The 22,046-nt window shown below is 41.2% G+C and overlaps 1 protein-coding gene and 1 pseudogene across 2 annotated transcripts; one reads left to right on the forward strand and one right to left on the reverse strand.

Annotated features, from left to right (window-relative positions):
* Positions 1-7,475: 7,475 nt before the first annotated feature.
* Positions 7,476-8,694, reverse strand: LOC143551188 (signal recognition particle 43 kDa protein, chloroplastic pseudogene; annotated as a pseudogene).
* A 1,598-nt stretch (positions 8,695-10,292) lies between these two features.
* Positions 10,293-18,509, forward strand: LOC143551212 (abscisic-aldehyde oxidase-like). 2 transcript variants are annotated; one of them, XM_077041689.1, is made up of 10 exons: positions 10,293-10,530; positions 11,316-12,932; positions 13,765-14,015; positions 14,668-14,877; positions 14,965-15,183; positions 15,968-17,029; positions 17,137-17,235; positions 17,665-17,854; positions 17,938-18,169; positions 18,395-18,509. In XM_077041689.1, the coding sequence occupies exons 1-9, from the start codon at positions 10,377-10,379 to the stop codon at positions 18,156-18,158; spliced, it is 4,023 nt and encodes a 1,340-aa protein (XP_076897804.1). In that variant the 5' UTR covers positions 10,293-10,376; the 3' UTR covers positions 18,159-18,169; positions 18,395-18,509. The 2 variants fall into 2 exon arrangements, with proteins under 2 accessions (XP_076897804.1, XP_076897803.1); XM_077041688.1 differs by lacking the exon at positions 18,395-18,509 and having other exon boundaries at positions 17,938-18,381.
* The last annotated feature ends 3,537 nt before the right edge of the window (positions 18,510-22,046 follow it).

Raw genomic sequence — 22,046 nt, forward strand, 5'->3', positions numbered from 1 at the left:
GATGGGGAAAAGGCTGGTTTCCTGCTTTGTCTGGGGTTTGTTGAGAAGGGCATCCCGCCTTCCAACTTCCCTCTTTATGACGTGGACCTTGAAGCTGCTTACGACCAAGCAGTGAACCAGTATGCTGCCTTCCCGCATCCGGTGGTGGAGAAGGTGAACGAGATTGCTGCTGCTGCTGATGGGCTAACTATTCTCAAGGCTTTCCTTGAACCGCCACAGCCAACTGATGGTGCGGGTTCAAGTGGGTTTGGAGGGAGTGGTCCTGAAGTTTGAACCTTGAGATCCCTTCCCATCATTAGGATAGATCTATATATTTGTAGGCGGGTAGATGCCCAGCCATTCTTGTAATGTTTTAATTTTTATGGAATATAAATGTTTTGTTAATGCCTTGCCTTGTAAACCTTATATGTTGTGCTCATGTATATTTTAGTTTAACTTAGCAATTTTCTAAGTGTTTAGGATAAGTTAAACTGCCAACGTGGTAGATAATAAGTTCAAGTTTTGCTTCCTCTATCATGATTGTGCGGGTAAGACCGTCACTTTCACTTAGTAGGATGGCCAAACTTTACCTATATCTGACCTGCGTGAAGGTTTTCCTCATCTTTTCCTTAGAAATTTTTACCGTTTTTATGTTTATGCGGGTTTTGCCGCCTTCCACATGCAACGACTTACTTCTTTCCACACTTATTTATGCGGTGAATACCGGCATATCAGTCTGGAAAGTTCATAAGTATAAAGGTAAGGCTATCAACACAATGTGATAAAGGGGAATCATTTCCATTAGAAGTGGCTCTAGGCCTTTTCTTTACAAGTTTGGAATTGATCTACATGTAACATTTGCGTAATTGAGCTCCATTCCATGTTCTTGGGATGGGGGTGCCATCGAGCCTTTCGAGCCGGTATGCGCTTTTTCCCAAAACTTCTTTGATAATGTATGGCCCTTCCCAGACCGGGGCCAGCTTTCCTGGGCGCTCTTGGTTCGAAGCCTCGTTGTTACGCAGTATGTAGTCTCCGATATTGAAGTTGCAGAGTTTTACCCGCGTGTTGTAGTACTTTTGCATTTGTCGCTTGTAGTTCTCTTCACGCACTGCGGCTAAGTCTCTGCGTTCTTCGGTTAGCATGAGGTCTAACCGTCTTTCCGCATCATTGTCTTCTGGTTGAGTCAAGACCCTTGGTGAGGGTAGACCAATTTCGACCGGGACCATGGCTTCAGTGCCATAGGTGAGACTGAACGGGGTTTCTCCCGTACTTGCCTTTTTCAGCGTTCTGTTTGCCCAAAGGACGTGTGGAACTTCGTCCACCCAGCCGGATCTATGTTCCAAGAGTCTTTTCTTTATGCTGTCGACGATGCTCTTATTTGCTCTTTCCACCTCACCATTACCCTGCGGGTGCGCCACTGAGGTAAAGGTGTGGGTGATTTGAAGTTCTTCTAGCTACTTTTGTAGCTTCTTGTCAGCAAAGTTGGTGCCGTTATCGCACCAAATTCTGTGGAAGTCCAAAACGACAAATAATAAATTCCCAAATAAATTTTTTGATATGTTTTGCAGTTGTGTGGGCTAAGGGTTTTGCTTCTATCCACTTGGTGAAGTAATCGATAGCTACCACTAGGAACTGAACGTTCCCTGCTGCTGTGGGAAATGGGCCCGTCACATCGATGGCCCACTTCTGAAATGGCCATGAAGAAGTGACTGGAACAAGTTCATTTTTCGGGCGATGCGTGTTGGGTGCGTAGAGTTGGCAGGACCTGCATTTTCTGATGTATGCCAACGCATCCGTATGCATCCCCGGCCAAAAGTATCCCGCGTTGTTTAGCTTAGCTACAACTGCGTGTGGACCTGCGTGTACTCCGCAGATGCCTTCGTTTACTTCCCTTATGAGGTAATCAGCATCTTGGTCATCCACGCATCTTAGGAGTGGGCCCAGAAAATTACGCCTGTAAAGTATGTCATCAACGAGTTGATAGTTCAGTGCTTTACAGCGTATCTTTCTTGCCTGTGTTTTTGACTCTGGTAGTATACCCGCCGCAAGGTAATTTATGATTGGCGTCATCCACGTTTCCGTGCCGGTTTGGATGACACAAATTTCCTTGTGCGGGACTGATGGTGTTCCAAGAAGTTCAATGCGGATGTCCTTTCCCAAGTGGGTGAAGGCTAACGATGCAAGCTTGCTTAACGCATCCGCAGATTTGTTTTCTCTTCGCTTGACGTGTATGACGTTACAATCGTTGAAATCGCGCATAAGGGTTTTTGCTTGTGCGAGGTATATGGCCATTGTGTCGTTCACAGCCGTGTACGTCCCGTTTATTTGGTTGGCTACTAACATGGAATCCACGTGGGCTTCCAAGTTTTTCACTCCCATCTTACGCGCAATTCTCAATCCGGCCAAGAATGCTTCGTACTCCGCTTCGTTATTCGTGCTTGGAAAATCCAGTCGAATCGCGTAAGTGTACTCTTGGCCCGCTAGGTTAGTTAGTTTCAACCCTGCGCCTGAACCCTCGTTGTTGGCTGCTCCATCAGTATAGAGTCGCCAGACATCATCAATGTCTTGTGCTGGAGGGGGTTGAGCCTCTTCCTGGCACTATTTCTCCCGCGAAGCGGGGACTTCTGCAATAAAGTCGGCCAAGACCTGGCCTTTTATGGCTGGTCTTGGCTTGTACTTTATTGCGTATTCTCCCAATTCTATTGCCCATTTGGCTAAGCGTCCTGACAACTCGGGTTTGCCTAGAACGTTTGCAAGCTTGAAATTGGTGAGAATGGTGATTGGGTGGCCTTGGAAATATCGTCTTAGCCTGCGTGAAGCCTGTACAAGCGCTAAGACTAATTTTTCCAGGGTAGAGTACCGGGTTTCTACGTCTGTTAAGATGCGTCTAACATAGTAGATGGGCATCTGGATGCCTTTCCGTTCTACTAGTAGGACTGCCCCGGTTGCTCTGTCTGTGGCGGAGAGGTATAGGATTAACTCCTCCCTCGCTCCTGGTGCCGTGAGCGTTGGGAGTTCGATCAAGCGTGACCGAATCTCTTGAAAAGCTGCTTCCGCTTCTGGTGTCCAGCGGAAGTGCGTTTTCTTTAAACAATTTCTTAATGTTGACACGAATGGGAACGACCTATCCGCATGATTCGCCAAAAAGCGGTTAAGTGCGATTAGTCGTCCATTCAGTGTCTGAGCTTGTTTAATGGTAGTAGGTGATTCCATTTTGATAATGGCTTCGACCTTTTCAGGGTTCGCTCTGAAGCCATCTTTGGTAACGATGACTCCTAAGAACTTCCCTTCTTCCATTCCAAAAGAACACTTGCTCGGGTTGAGCTTCATGTTTATCTTTCTGAGCGTATTAAAAGTTTCCTCGATGTCTTTTAACATCGATTCTGGCTCAAGGCTTTTGATGACCAAGTCATCCATGTAAACTTCCCAGTTCCTCCCAATTTGGGCATGAAACTCTTTGTCCATCAGGCGTTGGTATGTGGACCCGGCATTCTTAAGTCCGAATGACATCATTTGATAACAAAACGTGCCATCGGGCGTCCGAAATGCGGTTTTATCCTGATCGTCAACGGCCATGTGGATTTGATGGTATCCCTTATACGCATCAAGGAAGCAATTAAGGCGAAACGGTGCTAACTAATCTACCTTAAGGTCAATTTCGGGTAACGGGTAACAATCTTTGGGGCATGCTTTGTTTAGGTCTTTGAAATCTATGCACATGCGCCATTGTTTGTTAGATTTCGGTACCATGACGGGATTTGCAACCCATGTTTGATATTTACTAACGCGTACGATGCCTGCGTCAAGGAGTTCCTTGACTTGGGTTCTACACGCGTTAGCCTGTTCCGCTCCCATTACTCGACGCTTTTGTATGACCGGCGTAAAAGCCGGGCCACACTTGAGATTATGCTCTGCCTTACTTCGAGGTACACCAGTCATGTCAGCTGGTGTCCACGCGAAGATGTCAGCGTTTTTCTGCAGTAAGCGTTTGAGTAAGGTGCGTGTGGGATCGGTGATTGTTGGACCAATAGTAACAGCCTGGTCAGGGTATTTGCCATTGAAGGCCCATACTTCTGGTTCGGTAATGGTTGGTTTAGCCATCTTTGGTTTGGGTTTAGATGAGACAGATGCGATGCATACCTGGGGAATACTGGTGATCATCGCTACACCCTCAGCTGTTGGCCACCCCATCATGCCGTGGACTGAAGACACCACGGCATTGAATCTTGTCATCCCATCTCTCCCGAAGAGAATGTCGTATGTGTGGTGTGGCTTCCTCATTACGACGAAGTCCACGTCTTCTGTGCGGGAGTGTTTCCCGTCCGTGAGAGTGACGGGGAAAGATAGGATACCCAGGGGGGTGTTTGTGCTGCCATCGAACCCTTCCATCGAGGCGTAGACTGTTTCCAGGCGTTCTTTGTCTCTGTCGTCTAGTTTGTCGAAGAGCTGCCTGTACATGACCGTTGACGAAGCGCCGTTATCAGCAAGAGTGCGGGAAGTGATGTAGTGCCCCAGCTGGCTTTTAATGACTATAGGGCCTTCTTTGTTGGGCCCTCCTGGCACTCGCGGGAAGCGCAATTCAGCTTCCTTCCACGCACATGGTTCTGTCGTTCGTCGTTTTCTTCCTCTGATGTTGCCATGAACCATGTGGATGCTGATGTCGACGGGCTTTCGTCCGTTGCCCTTGTACCGATTATCATTCCTCCCTCCGTTCTTGATTGATGCCACGAGGTGTGTAAGTTTTCCATCTTTGACGAATGTTTCGAAAATATCCTTCAAAGATGTACACTCCTCGGTGGTGTGGCCCTTTGTCCCGTGGAAGTCACAGGATTTGCTCTGATCAGCGTTATGGCGCTGTCGGATCATTGGAGCTTTTGGCCATGGGAGTTTCTCGGTGGCAAATATCTCTGTGACGCTTTTGGTGAGTGGCGTCCACCTAGGGTTCCGGTTTGATGAGTGCGTGTTATCCCTTCCGCCTAATAGAGGGCGAGAGCTGGATGAGGTGTCAAAGTTTACCCTTGACTGCCAAATACCAAGCTTCCTCTTTTTGTTTTGTCGGGCAGTGCGGACGTTATTTTCTCTTGTTCTCTGCGTGTAGAGGTTTGTGCTCTGGGGAAGATTTCTACCCAGTTGCTTCTCCGTTTCGGCAAAGCGTTTAGCTGCCGTCATGATGGCATCCCACGTGGATGGCATGCCATCTTTACCTGTCAACGTGCGGATGAGCTCTGGGTACTCAGCGCCCTGGATGAAAGCGGCGCGAACAAGATCTTCGCTTATGGTGCCCAAACTTAGCTTCTTTGAGTTGAAGCGAGTGATGAAGTCTAGCAAAGATTCTTCCTCCTCTCTAACTCAGTTGAGGATCGTCCACTGCTCTTCAGTATATTTTCTCTGTTGACTGAAGTGCTGGCTGAACTTGTGCTGGAAGTCCGCCCAATCATAGATGTGGTGGACCGGTAGACGATCAAACCACGCCCTGGCTGCTCCGACCAGCGTCATCTGGAACATATAACACCACGTGGGTTCCGTCCAGTTGCTGACGGTTGCCCCCGCTATGAATCTGTTCAAGTGATCGTCTGGGTCGGATATGCCATCATAAGTGCCGATGTTGGACATCTGTTTGGCACTCTTCGGGGCGATTGCTTCCGCAATGTCCCTTGCAAACTTGGACGTTCCCGCATTTGCAACAGTTGGCCTGAAAGTTTTGGAGAAATCACGTGGGTTTCCCCCCGCGTTCCTTGGTTTAAAGGTTTCTCCAAAATTTCTTCTCGGCTGGAAGTCCGTTTCTTTACGCTTCCCTTTCGCCCTATAACGATTGTTTGCGTCACTGTCGGACTCCTCCCAATCATCGTCCAAGTACTCGCAATCATTGCTCATGTTGAGCTGTTGTCGAGTGCTTCCGAATTCGTCATTAGCCTGTTGGAGTGAACGTAAACGTTCATCCAACTCAGCTTGGAATTCTTTCTTACGTGCTTCCGCCCACGCTTTAACTTGATCAAGTGTTTGGCGGGGGAGCCTCGTCTGTTGTTTTTCCAACTGGGTATCAATGAATCCCAGGGGAGGATTGTTTACTGCACTTGCCCCGGCTTGAGTAACCGGGGTAGTGTTCGTAAAATTGTGTACTCGCCGGTGTTCCCCCCAGTAGCTAGGGTTGTGGTTACCGGAGTTTCTTGGTCACCCGTTGGCCTTGGCATCGGAGTAACCTTAACCATCTTTCCAGAGGTTTTGAAAAAACTGAGGATTAGTTCTAGCTTTCATGCACGGATGGCGCCAATGAAGAAACACTAAGTGATCCCGGCAGATTAAGGATAATCTTAGGGTCAGGTAGATGTTTCTTACGAGAGTTAGGTCCGGCAAAGATGGTTATTCTTCTTGACCTGCAAAACAGACACCGTGAGCTCGTCACTGAGAATGGGGGGGGGGGGGGGGTTCCTCCTTGTGACCACCCTCCGGCGTGAGAATCAGACTAGATTGCTCTGAATATAAGTGTATATTGAGAGAAATAGCTAGAGAAGATAAGATAATATCAGATGATATAAGATAATGATACCGTTCCAAGGTGTTGGAGTATTTATAGCCGAAGGTAGGTTTCCAAGCAGGTACTGCCGGCTGTATAATATTCCTTTTCCACCAACTACAGGCTACGCACGTGCCACGATGGGAGTTGGTGAGTAGGCAGCGGCTGATAGTGACATGGCCAGCTGTATAATATTCCTTTTTCACCAACCATGGGCTGTGTACGTGCCACGATGGGAGTTGGTGGGTAGGCAGCGGTTGATAGTGACATTTTGTACTAGAGCGTGCTCCTCCTCGTACTGTTGTCAGTGAGCTGTCACCCTGTGATTGGTTCATGGGCTGCTTTGGTCAGATCTTGTCTATTTTGTCCATACCTTGGAAGGTATAGTACAAAAGATCTTCCAGAAGCGTACGGACTGGCTCATTTGGGCGGGAGTATTCCCGCATTGCTCATTCCTTCCTCAGGTGACATTGCTGAAGTGTAAGAGTTAGTGCCTTATGCGTGTAGCCTTACCGTTAGTGCGGGTAGCCTTCCTTGGTATGTACCCACAGCTGCGGGAACAGGTAGGGTACTGTACCAAGGGAGGCTTTCCTGCGGGAACAGCTGGCTTATTGCGTGTAAGGTCTTCATCTCTCTGAGCATGGTGGGTCCTGCGGAACCAGTTGGTCTTTGCGCAGACGTACCTTTTCAAGTTGTGTCTTGCGGGTCCAACTGGACTTTGCTGGAACCTACCTCTTCATCATGTAAAATTGCTCCATTTTGAATTTTTGGATTAACCTACTAAAAATAAAATCATCTTCACAAGAAATCATTTAACGACAGTTAAAAAATAGAGCAACCCTTAATACACTTGTTGCTTCCATCCAAATCTTTTATCATGTAACTAACAAAATACCACAAAATAATACCACAAAATTCAATTAATCTAATATCCCACTCTTGTAATTCTAATTTCAAAAAAACATAAGTATTAAAACACGTCGATCTGTCAACCCGTTTCATTGCTAGATAACGTAGTCATGCAGGAACCGACTCCGGCTCCTTCACGACCACTACTTTCAAACTCCTTTATCAACTCGGGATCCACATTTTCTTCTGGTTCCCAGGTCGCTTCTTCTATATCCGTCCACTTAACTAAATACTCACTCTTCCCTTCCTCCCCATCCCGTCTCCCTACCACACACTCCGCCTCAGCGTATTCCAACCCATCTTCAAAATCCTTAATCAAATCCACCGCAATCAACGGAGCCTTGATCCACTCGTTATCCCCACCATCCTTCCACTTAACCAAATACTCGAGATTATTCCCCTTCCCTCTCTTCTCCATCACCTCCTCCACCTCCGCGTACTCAAATATCGCCCCTTCCAATATCTTAATTACACTTTCCAACCCTAACCTTTTCGCAAATTGCACCGGGTTCCCCTTAGGTGTCGCATTCAAAACCTCGCGCGCCAAATCCAACGGGGTCCGCCCTCTATCATCTCCCGCCTCGGGGTCCGCTCCAAACTCCACCAATAATTTCGCAACACCCGGTCTCACATACCCCGCAGCCATATGTAACGCCGTTAACCCTCCGCCGTTATCTCTGTGCATGACGTCAGCACCCGCCTCTAATAATATCCTAACACATGACTCAGAACCTAAACCGGCAACAAACAGTAACGCCGTCCGGCCGTCACCGTCGACGGCGTCAATATCCCGGCCGTCGCCGGAATCGATTAAAGCCTTTAATGCGCGGTCGTCGGCTTTCTTGGCGGCGGTCCACCATGGGTTTTCGTACTCGGCAATGACGTCAGCGGCGATTAAGTTGGCTGGGACCCAGGTGGGGTTGTGGTCGTCTTCCCATTCGATTAAGTACTCCATTCCGGTAGCGGATTCAAGTGCTCTGCTGCCGATGATGGATTTGACTTCGCCGTAGGTTTCGTCTTGGTCGTAGGTGGAGAATTGAGGTGGGTCGGATTCGGATTGTGGGTCTTCGACGGTGGTGGCGGAGATGGAGACAGAGAGGTTGGTATTAATATTAATAAAGGGGTGGTGTGGTGGTCGGAAACGGAGGTGGGAAGGTGGGGTTTTGGAGTGGAGTTTGGGACGGAGTTTGAGGGTGGAGAGAGATGATGGGTTAATGCAGAGAGCGTCCATTTGGTGGTGGAGATTGGTGGTCTCTGGATATTATTGATATGTGAAAGATGATGATAGGATAAGAAATCTGAAAATCCAATCCAAGTTTTTCATTCGTGGGTTTTTTCGTCTTTTTAGTTGACAAGGCTAATTATGTAATTTGTTATTATTACTTCTTCCGTCCCATTATAAGTGTCATAGTTTGAATTTTTAAGTCTTTCTTTTGTAACGTTGACCGTAAATATTTTTGTTCGTGTCATATAATACTTGATGAAAATTATATCAATGTAAAATATGTTTAAAACCCAATTCATTCGTATATTTTACATCAAGTATTATATAACACAAACAAAAATATTGTCGTTCAAAGTTAAACAAAAAAGACTAGAAAAATCAAACTATGACACTTATAATGAGACGGAAAAAGTATTATTTTTTATTTTAGACGACTTTCTTATATTTAGGCTATTTGTGTAAAACATAACGTTTGTGAAATTGGTTGGTGACAGATTAGTAAGCTTGACAAAGTTGTGAAATTTGAGGGACGTGATCGATTTCAGAAGGTGAAAGAAGATGTATTTTCTTTAATAGCATATGTTATGAGTGATGAGCATACATGCAATAAATACAAATTGAAGCAAAGTGGGTGGATAACAAAATGGAAGAAAGTAGTTATATGTGGAAGTCTTAAGATAATGTATAGCTCTTTTCTTATGTTTATCAAACTTCGGAATCTGCGAAGGAAGTAGGAGATTTACTGGAATCGATATGATTAGCTGCTAATCCATATATTAAGCATTTTTTGGTCAATGCATTTACCAATTACAACAATGGTCGACTCAAGATTTGTATTGGACTAGTATAACGAATTCATATGTATGTATCGTGGGAAGATTTGCTCCAAATAACATAAATACAGATGAATTTATCTTGGTGATAAGTAATATCGACAAACTGTCTTCCAATTGAAAATTCTAAGCACATGTTAAACACGTGTATGTAAAACATGAGAAGATATTATTGTTGTTTTAACGTGTTTATAAAAAATATCTAATAGCAAGATAATATTGCAACAACAAAGGCTTCACACGCAAGTTGCCTTCCTTCACGTCGGTTTGGCTGACTCTCTCTCATTCCTTTTACCCGTAGACCCCCCCCCCCCAACCCTGCTACATGTAAGCTCTCCCATAGCAACCTTCTCTAACGTTTCCACCCTAGCGCGTGCACACACACACACACCTCATAACGTCCCGTGTGATATGATCTGACATATTAAACACATCTTAACAAATCATCATAAGATGTTCTAATGATAAGATATTTGAATGGTATTCACTATTCAAAGGGTCCCATATTTAAATCATACTAGGTAAACATCTTGAACAATCATACGTATCTTACGGCCTTTTAAGATGAAAAAACGAAAACTATAAACATAATAAAAAAACATTAAATATTTATAATTTTATACATCTAATCCTTTACCTTCAACAAATAGTTTTTTAGATATTTTTCCATCATTATCAAAATCATTCCATCCATCATTTTATAAAAAGAGAAATTGTTCTTGTCTATGAGGCGGTTGAGTATTAGAATATTATATCACACAAAAAGTAACTTTAACTTTTTGTGTGAACAAGATTCGCAAAAGTTAAAAACTTTTAGGTGGCATAGTCATCTCTCACTTCCATTCCTTGCTTTCCGTACCAATATTTGCTTCACTTCACCTGCACCCATTCATTTCATTTCTTCTTTCTTCCAACAATGGAAGACACCCAACTTAATTCTACACAAAGATTAGTGTTTGCTGTTAATGGTGAGCGTTTTGAGCTAGATAACATCGACCCATCAACCACTCTGCTTCAGTTCTTGCGTTCTCATACTCGTTTCAAGGGTGTTAAGCTTGGTTGTGGTGAAGGTTTGATTTCTTTTTGTGTGTTAATTTGTTGGTCAGTTGGTGTGTGTGTGTTAATGTTTAATTGTTGGTGAGTTCAATTGGTGTTATTATTTATATTAATCTTTAAGTTGAATTTGTTGGTTTGGTTACAACCTGTTTGATGAAATGCCCAAGTGAAATTTAAATAGGATTTTCACCTTCTTGTTTGTTGCCAGAATATGATTTGGGATATAATAAGAGCATAGAGTGTGCCGTCCCATGTTTCTATATTTTTATCACGCATGTCACGTCACCATCACATCAGTTTTTTTTCCGTTTTGATTTATTTTTAACATAAATATTTATGTTTAAATTAATCTCAAACATCATTTAAAACTAAAATAAGATCTAAATAATTTAAAAATTATAATATTACAATAAGTTAAAATTAAACGTTCAACAAAAAAATAAATTTGACTGTTGTTGTGATGATTGTTGGCGAGGCTTTTGAAATTGTTTTTGCTGTTTCCGGCCGGACCTTGATGATGATTCCATTTTCTGAAACAAAAAAAAATATGGTTGAATCTTGAAATATAAAGAATATTTGAGTGATATGAGAGTATTTGTTAAAAAGTTGGATGGTTTGAATGGTTTTATAGTTTTTTTTAAACGGTCCAGTGACCGTTGACGATCACGTTTCCCTGATTTCACCGCACTTTCCGCAGGTGTTTTTCATTCACACTCCGTGTGCTCTAATGATGTTGATTTGTTTGACACATTTCATGTCAATTTGAACCTTTTGCATATTATGAGTTTCATAATTGTAGGTGGTTGCGGTGCTTGTAATGTTCTACTATCCAAGTTTGACACCAATCTCAAACAAGTTGAAGATTACAAAATCAGTTCATGTCTTACGCTTCTTTGCAGCATAAACGGGTGCTCAGTCACTACAACCGAAGGTCTCGGAAACATCAAAGACGGGTTTCATTCCATTCACCAACGGTTTGCAGGTTTCCATGCATCTCAATGTGGTTTTTGCACTCCTGGGATGTGCATGTCACTCTTTTCAGCACTCGTTAATTCAGAGAAAACCGATCGACCTGAGCCCGCTCTCGGTTTCTCAAAACTCACAGTTTCAGAGGCTGAAAAGTCGATTTCTGGTAATCTATGTCGGTGCACTGGTTACCGACCTATTGCTGATGTATGCAAAAGTTTTGCAGCTGATGTTGATATTGAAGATTTGGGGCTTAATTCTTTCTGGAAAAATGATGCCAAACTAAATAAACTGCCTTTTTATGATTCAAAACAGATAATCACATATCCTGAATTCTTGAAAAACGAATACAAATCCACAGCAGTTTTGAATAATCATCAGAACAATAAGGGTTGGTACAGTCCAGTTTCTATAGAAGAACTCACAAGTTTGGTGGAAGTCAACTCGGTTGACAATGAAGTGATGGTAAAATTGGTTGCTGGTAACACGGGAATCAGTTATTATAAAGAAACTAATCAGTATGACAAGTATATTGATCTTAGGTTTATTCCTGAACTTTCTAGAATCAAGAAAACCGACTCACATATTGAAATTGGAGCAACTGTTCCAATCTCTAAATTAATCTTGGCTTTAAAAGAAAAAAGATTTGATGGTGATTTGGTGTTTAAGAAAATTGCTTCGCATTTGGAGAAAATTGGCACTGAAACGGTTCGTAATGTGGCGAGTGTAGGTGGAAATTTGGTAATGGCACAAAGAAAGAATTTTCCTTCCGATATTGCCACTGTATTTCTTGCAGTGAAGTCAAAAGTTACCATCTTGACAGGGGTAAAAAGGGAAACTTTTACTTTAGAGGAGTTTCTTGAAAAGCCTGCTTTAGATTCAAGAAGTGTGCTTTTGAGCGTATTTGTCCCGTGTTTGAAACCAACCAAAAACGGGTACCCGGAAAAGTCAAACACTAAAATTTTATTCCAAACTTACCGGGCTTCTTTGCGGCCTCTCGGGAACGCGTTAGCTTATTTAAACGCTGCTTTTTTGGCTGAAATTTCTGTTTGTGATAGTGGTGTTAATATTAACAGCATTCGGTTAGCTTTTGGTTCTTTTGGGGATAAACGTGCAATAACCGCGAGCTCGGTTGAAAATTATCTTGTTGGGAAAATATTAAGTGTTGATTTGATGTATGAAGCTGTTAAGTTATTAAGGGTTGTTGTGACTTCTGAAAATGTGACATCACATCCTGCTTATCGGTCAAGTTTGGCTGTTGGTTTTCTGTTTGACTTTCTTTGGCCATTTGTTGAAGTTGACTTTCCTGGAGTTAGGTCAAGATTAACATCTGACCATTCTGAAACAACAACGTTGTTGTCATCTGCAAAGCAGGTGATAGAATCGAGTGATGAACATTACCCTGTTGGTCAACCGATTGTAAAGACTGGTGCTGCAATCCAAGCTTCCGGTTTGTATTACTCGACACAATTAATAATTTATTTATGATTCAAGATAAGGTCTAGAAGTGGAAAAACTGACGGTCAAGTGGGTTGGGTAACGGGTCAAAATGGGTCCAGCTTAGGCTTGTAAACGAGCCGAACAAACACGAATGGAGCATGTTCGTGTTTGTCCATTTAACTTAACCAAACAAATGATCGAACAATTAATCATATATGGTTTTCTTGGTCGTGTACGTTCGCTAAGAAATGAACATATTTGTTTATGTTCGTTCGCTAATAGCATAAAACGAATGAAAATAGCTGAGCTAAAATTTGTTAGATTTAATGTGCCGAACAATGTGTTGGGCCTAAAAAGTTATTACAAGTTTACAACTACAGTAAGTTGTAATGGGCCTACAAATTTTAAATGAATATATTAACAAACGCAAACTAACGTACTTAAACAAACGTAAATTAACGAACATCATTGAGCGTGAAGGAATGGACATAAACGAAGATAAATGAACGTACGAGACGCGTGTTCATGTTCATTCGTGTAACTAAATGAACAAAAAATTTGATTCATGTTCGTTCGGTTGTTAGATAATGAACATAAACGAACTTCTCGCTAAACTGTTCACTGAACGTTTGCTTGCGGTACGGGCAAATTCAGTTGGATCACAAATATATATTTGTTCAACAATAATCTAAGTTTTAAATTCGAGACTATTCTAGAAGTTGTAAACATTAAACATACAAATTGGACAAATTTCTACTCGTTTGACTTGTTAATGGGTCAATATTTCCAGCTGGAAGTCAATGTCTTATCCACTCATTTCTGAAGCGGCTTTAACTATACAGGTGAAGCAATATTTGTAGATGACATGCCTTCGCCATTGAACTGCCTTCACGGAGCGTTTATTTACAGCACCAAACCGTTAGCAAGGGTAACTGGTATTAAACTAAAGTCTGAAAAAGATGTAAACTCCGTTATTACATTTCAAGATATTCCAAAAGGAGGTGATAATATTGGAGCCAAGACCCTTTTCGGCCCCGAACCGTTATTTTCTGATGAACTTACTTATTGTACGGGCCAGCGTATAGCATTCGCGGTATTTAAACTCTCTTAGGCATGTACACGAACCAAACGGACACAAATGGAGCATGTTCATGTTTGTTTGTTTAACTCTAACCGAACAAATATCAAACACGGACATTTAAATGAACGGGGTTTTCTTGTTAGTATCCGTTCGTTATGAAAATGAACGTGTTCATGTTTGTTTATGTCTGTTCGTTAATTGTATAAACAAACGGTTCATGAACGCACATAACTAAGCTAAAACCAATTAAAGCAAATATAAACAACAATATGTTGGGCCTTAAAAGTTATTAAAACTGGACTAAATCGTAACTGACCTAAAAATTTAAATTCATATGCAAACGTGAATGAGGGAACTCAAGCAAACGTAGACTTACCAATATAAAAAAACATAAACGAAAGAACATAATTAAAATTAAATGAACGAATGTAAGCAAACGTTCACGTACATAAATAAACAAACGAGATGCGTTCATGTTCATTCATTTAACTATACAAACAAATTTTTTTTTGTTCATTCGCTATTAAATAAACGAATATAAACAAACTTCCCACTGCACGGTTCACTGAACCTTTGGTTCGTTTACAAGCCTAATTACCCTCAAAGATCTTATTTTATGTAAGTGTAAAGAATTAAGCTTAGGAATGCAACTGTAAATTGTTAGGTTGCAGAGACACAAAAGAGTGCTGACGTTGCAGCTGATAGAGCAATAGTTGATTATGATATTAAAGACTTAGAACCACCTATATTAACCGTTGACCAGGCGGTTTTGAAATCGAGCTTTTTTGAAGTCCCGTCATTTGTATACCCGTCACAAGTTGGTGATTTCTCAAAGGGGATGGCTGAATCTGACCACCAAATCCATTCAGCTGAGGTGGCTTTAACTAAAAGTTGATACTTTCTTTTTGTGGGTATTTGTCTTATTTTTTCAAGCTTACATGAACTTTCATTTTTTTTTCAGATTAAACTTCCATCACAATACTATTTTTATATGGAAACACAAACTGCGTTAGCAGTCCCCGATGAAGACAACTGTATGGTGGTGTACAGTTCCATTCAGGTCCCTGAATATGCACAAAGTGTCATAGCAAGGTGTCTTAATGTTCCTGAACATAACGTTCGGGTTATTACTAGACGAGTTGGTGGTGGTTTTGGTGGCAAGGCTATTAAAGCTATGCCCGTGAGTATTGGTTGTTTTAATGCCATTTTTTCAATATAAAACTTGTCAAATATCATATATCTCTCTACGAAACTTGCTAAATATCGTATACACCCAAATCAAATTGTAAATATGATATATAAATATATCATACACGCACCCATTTATAATATATTTAGTTAAACAAATTCACAGCACATCATTTTGCCGTTCATTTTCTTATAACATTAACATTTCACTTGTACCCCTTTTTAACTCATTGTTTACTGCCTTTTTTTCATGTGTAATTTTTTATTCTTTTGCAGTTTTTCAATTGACTTGACTAAAAATGAATTTTTATAAAGATTTTGTTTTTACCCTTTTTTTACTCATCTTTATACTGCTTTCATTATTTTTTTTTTGCTATTTTTTTCTTTTCTTTGGATTTTTTACTGCTTTTTGGATTTTGGTTTTTTTCTTTGTAAAAAAGATCGAGTCAATTGGAAAACAGTAAAGAGTTAAGAAAAAGTAAGGATAACAAAAAATAAAACAGTAAAAAGATGAGTTATAAAATGGATAAAAATGGAAGTTTAAAGTTAGAAAAAAATATTGTCATATTATGAATTATATTTATGAAATGTGTTATAGTGGATTTAGTTGATATTTTCATTACTATAGAGGGATAAATGTATATGTTATTTAGAATTTGGTTAGATATATATGATAATTGACAAGTTTTATAGGGATGTGTATCAGATTTGTCAAGTTGGGTATATATGAAACTATCCCAAAAAAAGTTGTGTTATTACTGATATTGATAATATAGGTTGCAACAGCATGTGCACTCGCAGCATACAAATTACACCGTCCCGTAAGAACATACGTGAACCGAAAAACGGACATGATAATGGCAGGAGGACGACATCCCATGAAGATAAACTACACAATCGGGTTCAAATCAAACGGGAAGATCACAGCCCTACATCTTGATATTTTAATAAACGCGGGCATGTCACCCGACGTTAGTCCCATGTTACCATGGAACATGATGTGTGCACTAAAAAAATACAATTTTGGCGCATTATCATTCGACTTTAAAGTATGCAAAACGAACCATTCGAGTAAATCCGCAATGCGGGCCCCGGGTGAAGTGCAGGGATCGTTTATAGCCGAGGCGGTTATCGAACATGTGGCGAGTTATCTTTGTTTAGACCCCGGTTTTGTTAGGGAAATTAATTTTCATACGTTCGATAGTTTAAGGCTATTTTATGGCGTTGGTGCAGGTGAGCCATTAGAGTTTACTTTACCAACCATATGGGAAAAATTAATGAAATCTTCAAACTTTAACCATAGAGTTGACTTAGTCAACGATTTTAATAAAAACAATACATGGCGTAAAAAGGGTATTTCTCGGATTCCCATCTTGCATGAGGTGTCGCTTAGGCCAACACCGGGTAAAGTGAGTATTTTACGAGACGGTTCGGTTGTGGTGGAAGTTGGTGGTATTGAGTTGGGTCAAGGGCTATGGACCAAGGTCAAACAAATGACTGCTTATTGTCTAAGTGCAGTTCAGTGCGGTGGGACTGAGGGGCTGTTGGATAAGGTTCGGGTCGTTCAAGCGGATACTTTGAGTTTGGTTCAAGGCGGGTTCACTGCTGGAAGTACAACTTCTGAAGCGAGCTGTGAAGCGGTTAGACTTTGCTGCAATGTTTTGGTTGAAAGACTCGTTGCGTTAAAAGAGAAGTTAAACGAACAAATGGGTTCGGTTAATTGGGAGTTGCTTATTATGCAGGCAAATATGCAATCGGTTAATTTATCAGCAAGTTCGTTTTTTGTACCAGAGTTTACGGCTATGAGATATATTAATTATGGTGCTGCAGTTAGTGAGGTAAGTTTCATGGTCACTGGTCAGTTCATTTTTTTATATCCTTCTAATTTTTAAACGCGCGCTTCTTCATATTCTAACTGTTTTGCGGTGAATGCGGTTATAAACAGGTGGAAGTTAATCTTCTGACTGGAGAAACCAAAATCTTGCAGACAGACATTATATATGATTGCGGTCAGAGCTTGAATCCTGCTGTGGATATGGGACAGGTTTGTGGTCATGATAATCAATTAGTTAATAATAAATTCATGTTTTTAGTTTCCCAACAGAGAGGTATTTTGGTACTTTTACTGTATCGAGTGTTGTTTCGGAAACTTTACCGAACCGAGGGACTATTTTGGTAATATACCGTACCAAGGAGTATTTTGGTAGTTTGTGTACCCAGGGCTATTTTGGTAATGTTACTGTACCAAGGGGGTATTTTGGTAGTTTGCTGTACCTTGGGGATAGTCTGGTAACTTTACTGTACCAAGGGGGTATTTTGGTCACTTTGATGTACCTATGGTATTTTGATAGTTTTACTGACTGAGGGGTAATTTAGTAATTTTACTGTACCAGGGGGGGGGGTGTTTTGGTAATTTTACTATACCTAGGGGGTATTTTGGTAATTCTACTGAACACGACTTGGTTTCTTACAGATTGAAGGGGCTTTCGTGCAAGGAATCGGGTTCTTCATGCTTGAAGAGTATCTTACGAACTCGGATGGCATGGTGACTGTGGATGGTACATGGACATACAAGATACCGACAATCGACACCATACCAAAACAGCTAAACGTGCAAATACTTAACAGCGGGCATCATAAAAAGCGTGTGCTATCTTCAAAAGGTATGGTTAAAAGAAATCAACAAGTCAAACAAACGGATCACATTACATGTCCATGTTTCTTATGTTATTGTTGTGACATGCAGCTTCAGGTGAGCCGCCGTTGCTTCTTGCAGCTTCAGTTCATTGTGCAACTAGAGCCGCCATTAAAGAAGCGAGAAACCAACTACGTTGTTGGAAGGGGTTGGATGGTGGTTCTGATACGATGTTTCAGTTAGATGTTCCTGCCACCATGCCAGTGGTGAAAACGCTCTGTGGGCTCGATAATGTTGAGTTCTATCTTCAGAGTTTGTTGTGTAGTTCATGAAAATGGTATGTGTAAGTGTGTAACCATGTTGTTGATATTATAGAATAACAAAAAACCTGTAGTGTGTTGTATATCATTGATCGACTATTTATAGGAGTACATTAGAGATCATCACAAAGGAAACTCATTCAAAATGTATCGCTCATTGTAATAACGATATTACAATAAACTCCAGTTTATATATATTTCAATCTTATAGATACATTGATGGTGTTGCTTGTAAGTTGTAACACAAGATATGGAACTGGTGATGGGAAGATGAACTACATGGAAATTGATCAAGAACTCGAGGCCCGCAAACATTATTTTTTGTATTGCAATTTAACTAGAAGTCTTCTTATTAAATTTATATACGAACTAGTTTTTGTCCCCCCGTATTACGAGGTTGTTTTATATGATTCGTTTCTAAATATATATATATATATATATATATATAGGGGAAGGGGGTAAGGATCTTAAACCCTTTGCAAATTGAGAACTTTGAGAACCATTTTGGACCACTAAAAACACCTTTAAAAAAATATTTAAAAAAATCATAAAACAAAAAATAATAAAAATTTTAAAAAAGTAAAAAAACCAAAAGTCTTATATTTCATTCCGGTTTCATTAAAAAATAGAAAAAAATAAAAAAAACGTTGTATTATACACATATGTATAATTTTATTTAATCTTTAGTTACGTAATATATCATTTATCTTAAATTATACATATGTGTATATAATTTAGCTAAACCGAGTTTTTTTTTGTTTTTTTATGAAACCGGGATGATAAAATAAGAATTTTGGTTTTTTTACTTTTTTGATTTTTATGTTTTATTTTATTTTAAGATTTTTTTTATTCTTGAGTTTTTTGTGCTCCAAAATGGTTCTCAATTTCAAAAAGGTTCTCTCATGATCCTGATCCTGATCCTAGGGAAGATTAATGTACAAATGAAATTAACGTGCTAAACGTGAGAATCAAGTAGAGTAATTATTTAATTGCATTATAGAGTAATTATCATAGAGTAATTACATAATTACTCTACTTATATATATAATTACTCTACTTGATTTTTAGGTTTTAACACGTTAATTTCATTTGTATTTGATCCAAATCCTATATATATATGTGTGTGTGTGTATTTGATTTCAATTTTATTTATTGTAAGGAAGTTAATAATGTACTTAAGATTTGATGGTGAAAGAGTTTTGTGAATGTGATGTTATAACCCGGTTTAAAAGATATATGGATTTGTTAGATTCATGATCTGTTTATTTTTTTTTACTATAAAAGTGTTTCTTAATTATAAATAATATATTTAAAAAAACAAATATTAATTTCTAATATATCTCTATTATATAGGAATTTTTATATCAAATATTTAATGAGATGTTATAACCCGTTTAAGGGGTATCTGGGTATGGTGAGAGAGTTACGTCAGAGATTTCGTCCCACCGTGTGTTACGCTAGAGAGTTCTGCTCTTGTGGCAGCACAACAATTGTCAAGTGACAGTCGACGTTATGGTTTTCTGGAGGAACGCCCATGCCAAACTCTGACGTCAGCGAGGGCCCGGTTAAGACAACATAGTCTGGCTAGAGTGGGGTATCAGAGCTTTCCGAATTTGAAAAGTGTGGTGGGCTAAATATAAGAAAATCGTCGTTCTACAAAAAGTATAGTTATATTATTGATTTATTTTATCACCGTTGATCAAAACATAAACGATTAAGATCTTTCACAACTTTATTTTTTTATCTATAAATATCATCTAAAAATCTTTTCATGTGATACTGAAGAGGTATGTACCCGCCTCAACACCGAGCAAGGCGGGTCAACCCACAAGATAAACACATTATGAAGGCACAAAGCCAAAACCTATGCGCATGGCGCATACAAAACATGCTCAGGCATCATATGCCCAGGCACACATATGCTCGCGCATCACATATGCGCGCGGCGCATATCACATGCTCGTGCATATCACATCTGCCCAGGCACACATATGCTCGCGCATCACATATGCGCGCGGCGCACCAGCGCGCGGCGCATATCACATGCTCGTGCATATCACATCTGCGCATGAAATATCTGCGCGTGAGAATAAAGAGAAGACCTCGCGCATCCTCAGGATGGGCGCATATCACACATGCACATAATCGACCTCGTCCTTATCCAAATCAGGATTAGGGCAACCTTGATTGTGCACGTCAGACAACCTTCCAGAAGGCATCTTTTTAAGGAATAAGAATATGCTGATGTTGACAGCTGCCAAATGAAAGGTCGACAACTCAGCATGACACATGTGCTACCACGTGATTACAACCAACGAGAAAGCGCCAGGTGTCCCAGAGGACACGTGGCGCAGTGCGATTGGAGGAGGCCAACGAGGTTGAGCCTAATCAGTGGAAACCCTAGCACTATAAATACAGCATCAACTCCACTTTGATGGGGACATTCATACTCAATCATTGACAATTACATACACATTGATTCACATTGAAGCAAATTCAATCATACAATCATACAGAGTAACATACAGTATTCAGCTATTAAGCAATACTCTCCCAATTCCCTTACTCTCACATTATTATCTTCTCCTACACATACTTATTCTCACGCCGGAGGGTTACCCCAAAGAGGACCCCTCTGTCCCTTTCTGAGGGGTAAGTAACGGCGCTGTTCATTTTGTAGGTGGAAGAACACTGATCCAGAAGAACCATCGGTGAAATAGTATAATCACACCCGAGGAAAGTAGATCTGCTACCAGTGAGTAGATCCACGTTTCTTCATTGGCGCCATCCGTGGGACTCGAACCCACGACCACGTTTCTTCATTGGCGCCATCCACTGTTACATCGGCAATCAGATCTAATCAGATCTACAAAAAAATCAAACACCATGGTTTCTGGCATTCGTAACGTTGATCAAGCTCTGGAGGATATTGAACGTGAGGGTGTTAACGACGGACAGCAGGTTCTGAGGGTTCCGCGTGATTCTACGCGTACCACCAGCAACCGTCCCTTCGTCACAACCCCTCACGGCCAGACTGAAACTCCTCCAGACGATCTCGCGTTACAAAATATGGCCGGCGCGAAACTGAAAAGACCAATGGGTCCAGAAGAAGAAACAAATGATCCGAATGAATGGCTCATAAACGAGCAGCGGCGTCTGATGGAAAAGTACAACGAAATGGTCAAACAGAAGAAGCTAGCCGACCAAACACAAAGGCAAGCGTTTGATAAGCAGACTACAAAGAGGCCGCGCGCGCCGGAAGAAGGACATTCTGTTCACACTGCACACACTGAGTTCAGTGATGAAGAAGTGCATAGCATGAGGAAGACGCGGGATACTCATGCAGGAGGCTCACAGCTCCGCGCGCCTGTGAACATGGCGCCTGGAGCCAGAGCAGATCTGGATCTGCACATGCCATACAGCCCACCGGTCAGAGGGCAAGTGGACGTAACCACACCCTACAGACCAGCCATCTTGGTAAAACACTCAAAGTTTACTGCGCGCATCGCGCAGGCTCCCATCCAGCACAAGACCAAGATGCCAAGTGGTCTGGGCAAATATGATGGCACAACAGATCCAGATGACTTTTTGCAAGGTTTCTATAACACGGGAAACCTAGAGAGCTGGACGATGCCAACATGGTGTCATATGTTTGCTCGCTGCCTCACGGGCGCAGCGCGGGTATGGTTCGAGAGCTTGCCGACTGGGCAAATTGATGGGTTCGATGAACTATTAGAAAAGTTCCAAGCCCACTTCGTACAGCAGATCAGGCACACGCGCGATCCTGATGACATAATGCACTGCGTACGCAGGAATGATGAAACGATTGAAGATTACATCACTCGTTTCAATCAGGAGTCCCTGGCAATCGGGGGTATAACTGAGCAGCTCCTGCGCGTG

The sequence above is a fragment of the Bidens hawaiensis genome, unplaced genomic scaffold (genome assembly GCF_021521415.1).
Source record: "Bidens hawaiensis isolate Kalapana, Puna unplaced genomic scaffold, B.hawaiensis_p1.1 tig00016274_1, whole genome shotgun sequence".
Classification (NCBI taxonomy): domain Eukaryota; kingdom Viridiplantae; phylum Streptophyta; class Magnoliopsida; order Asterales; family Asteraceae; genus Bidens; species Bidens hawaiensis.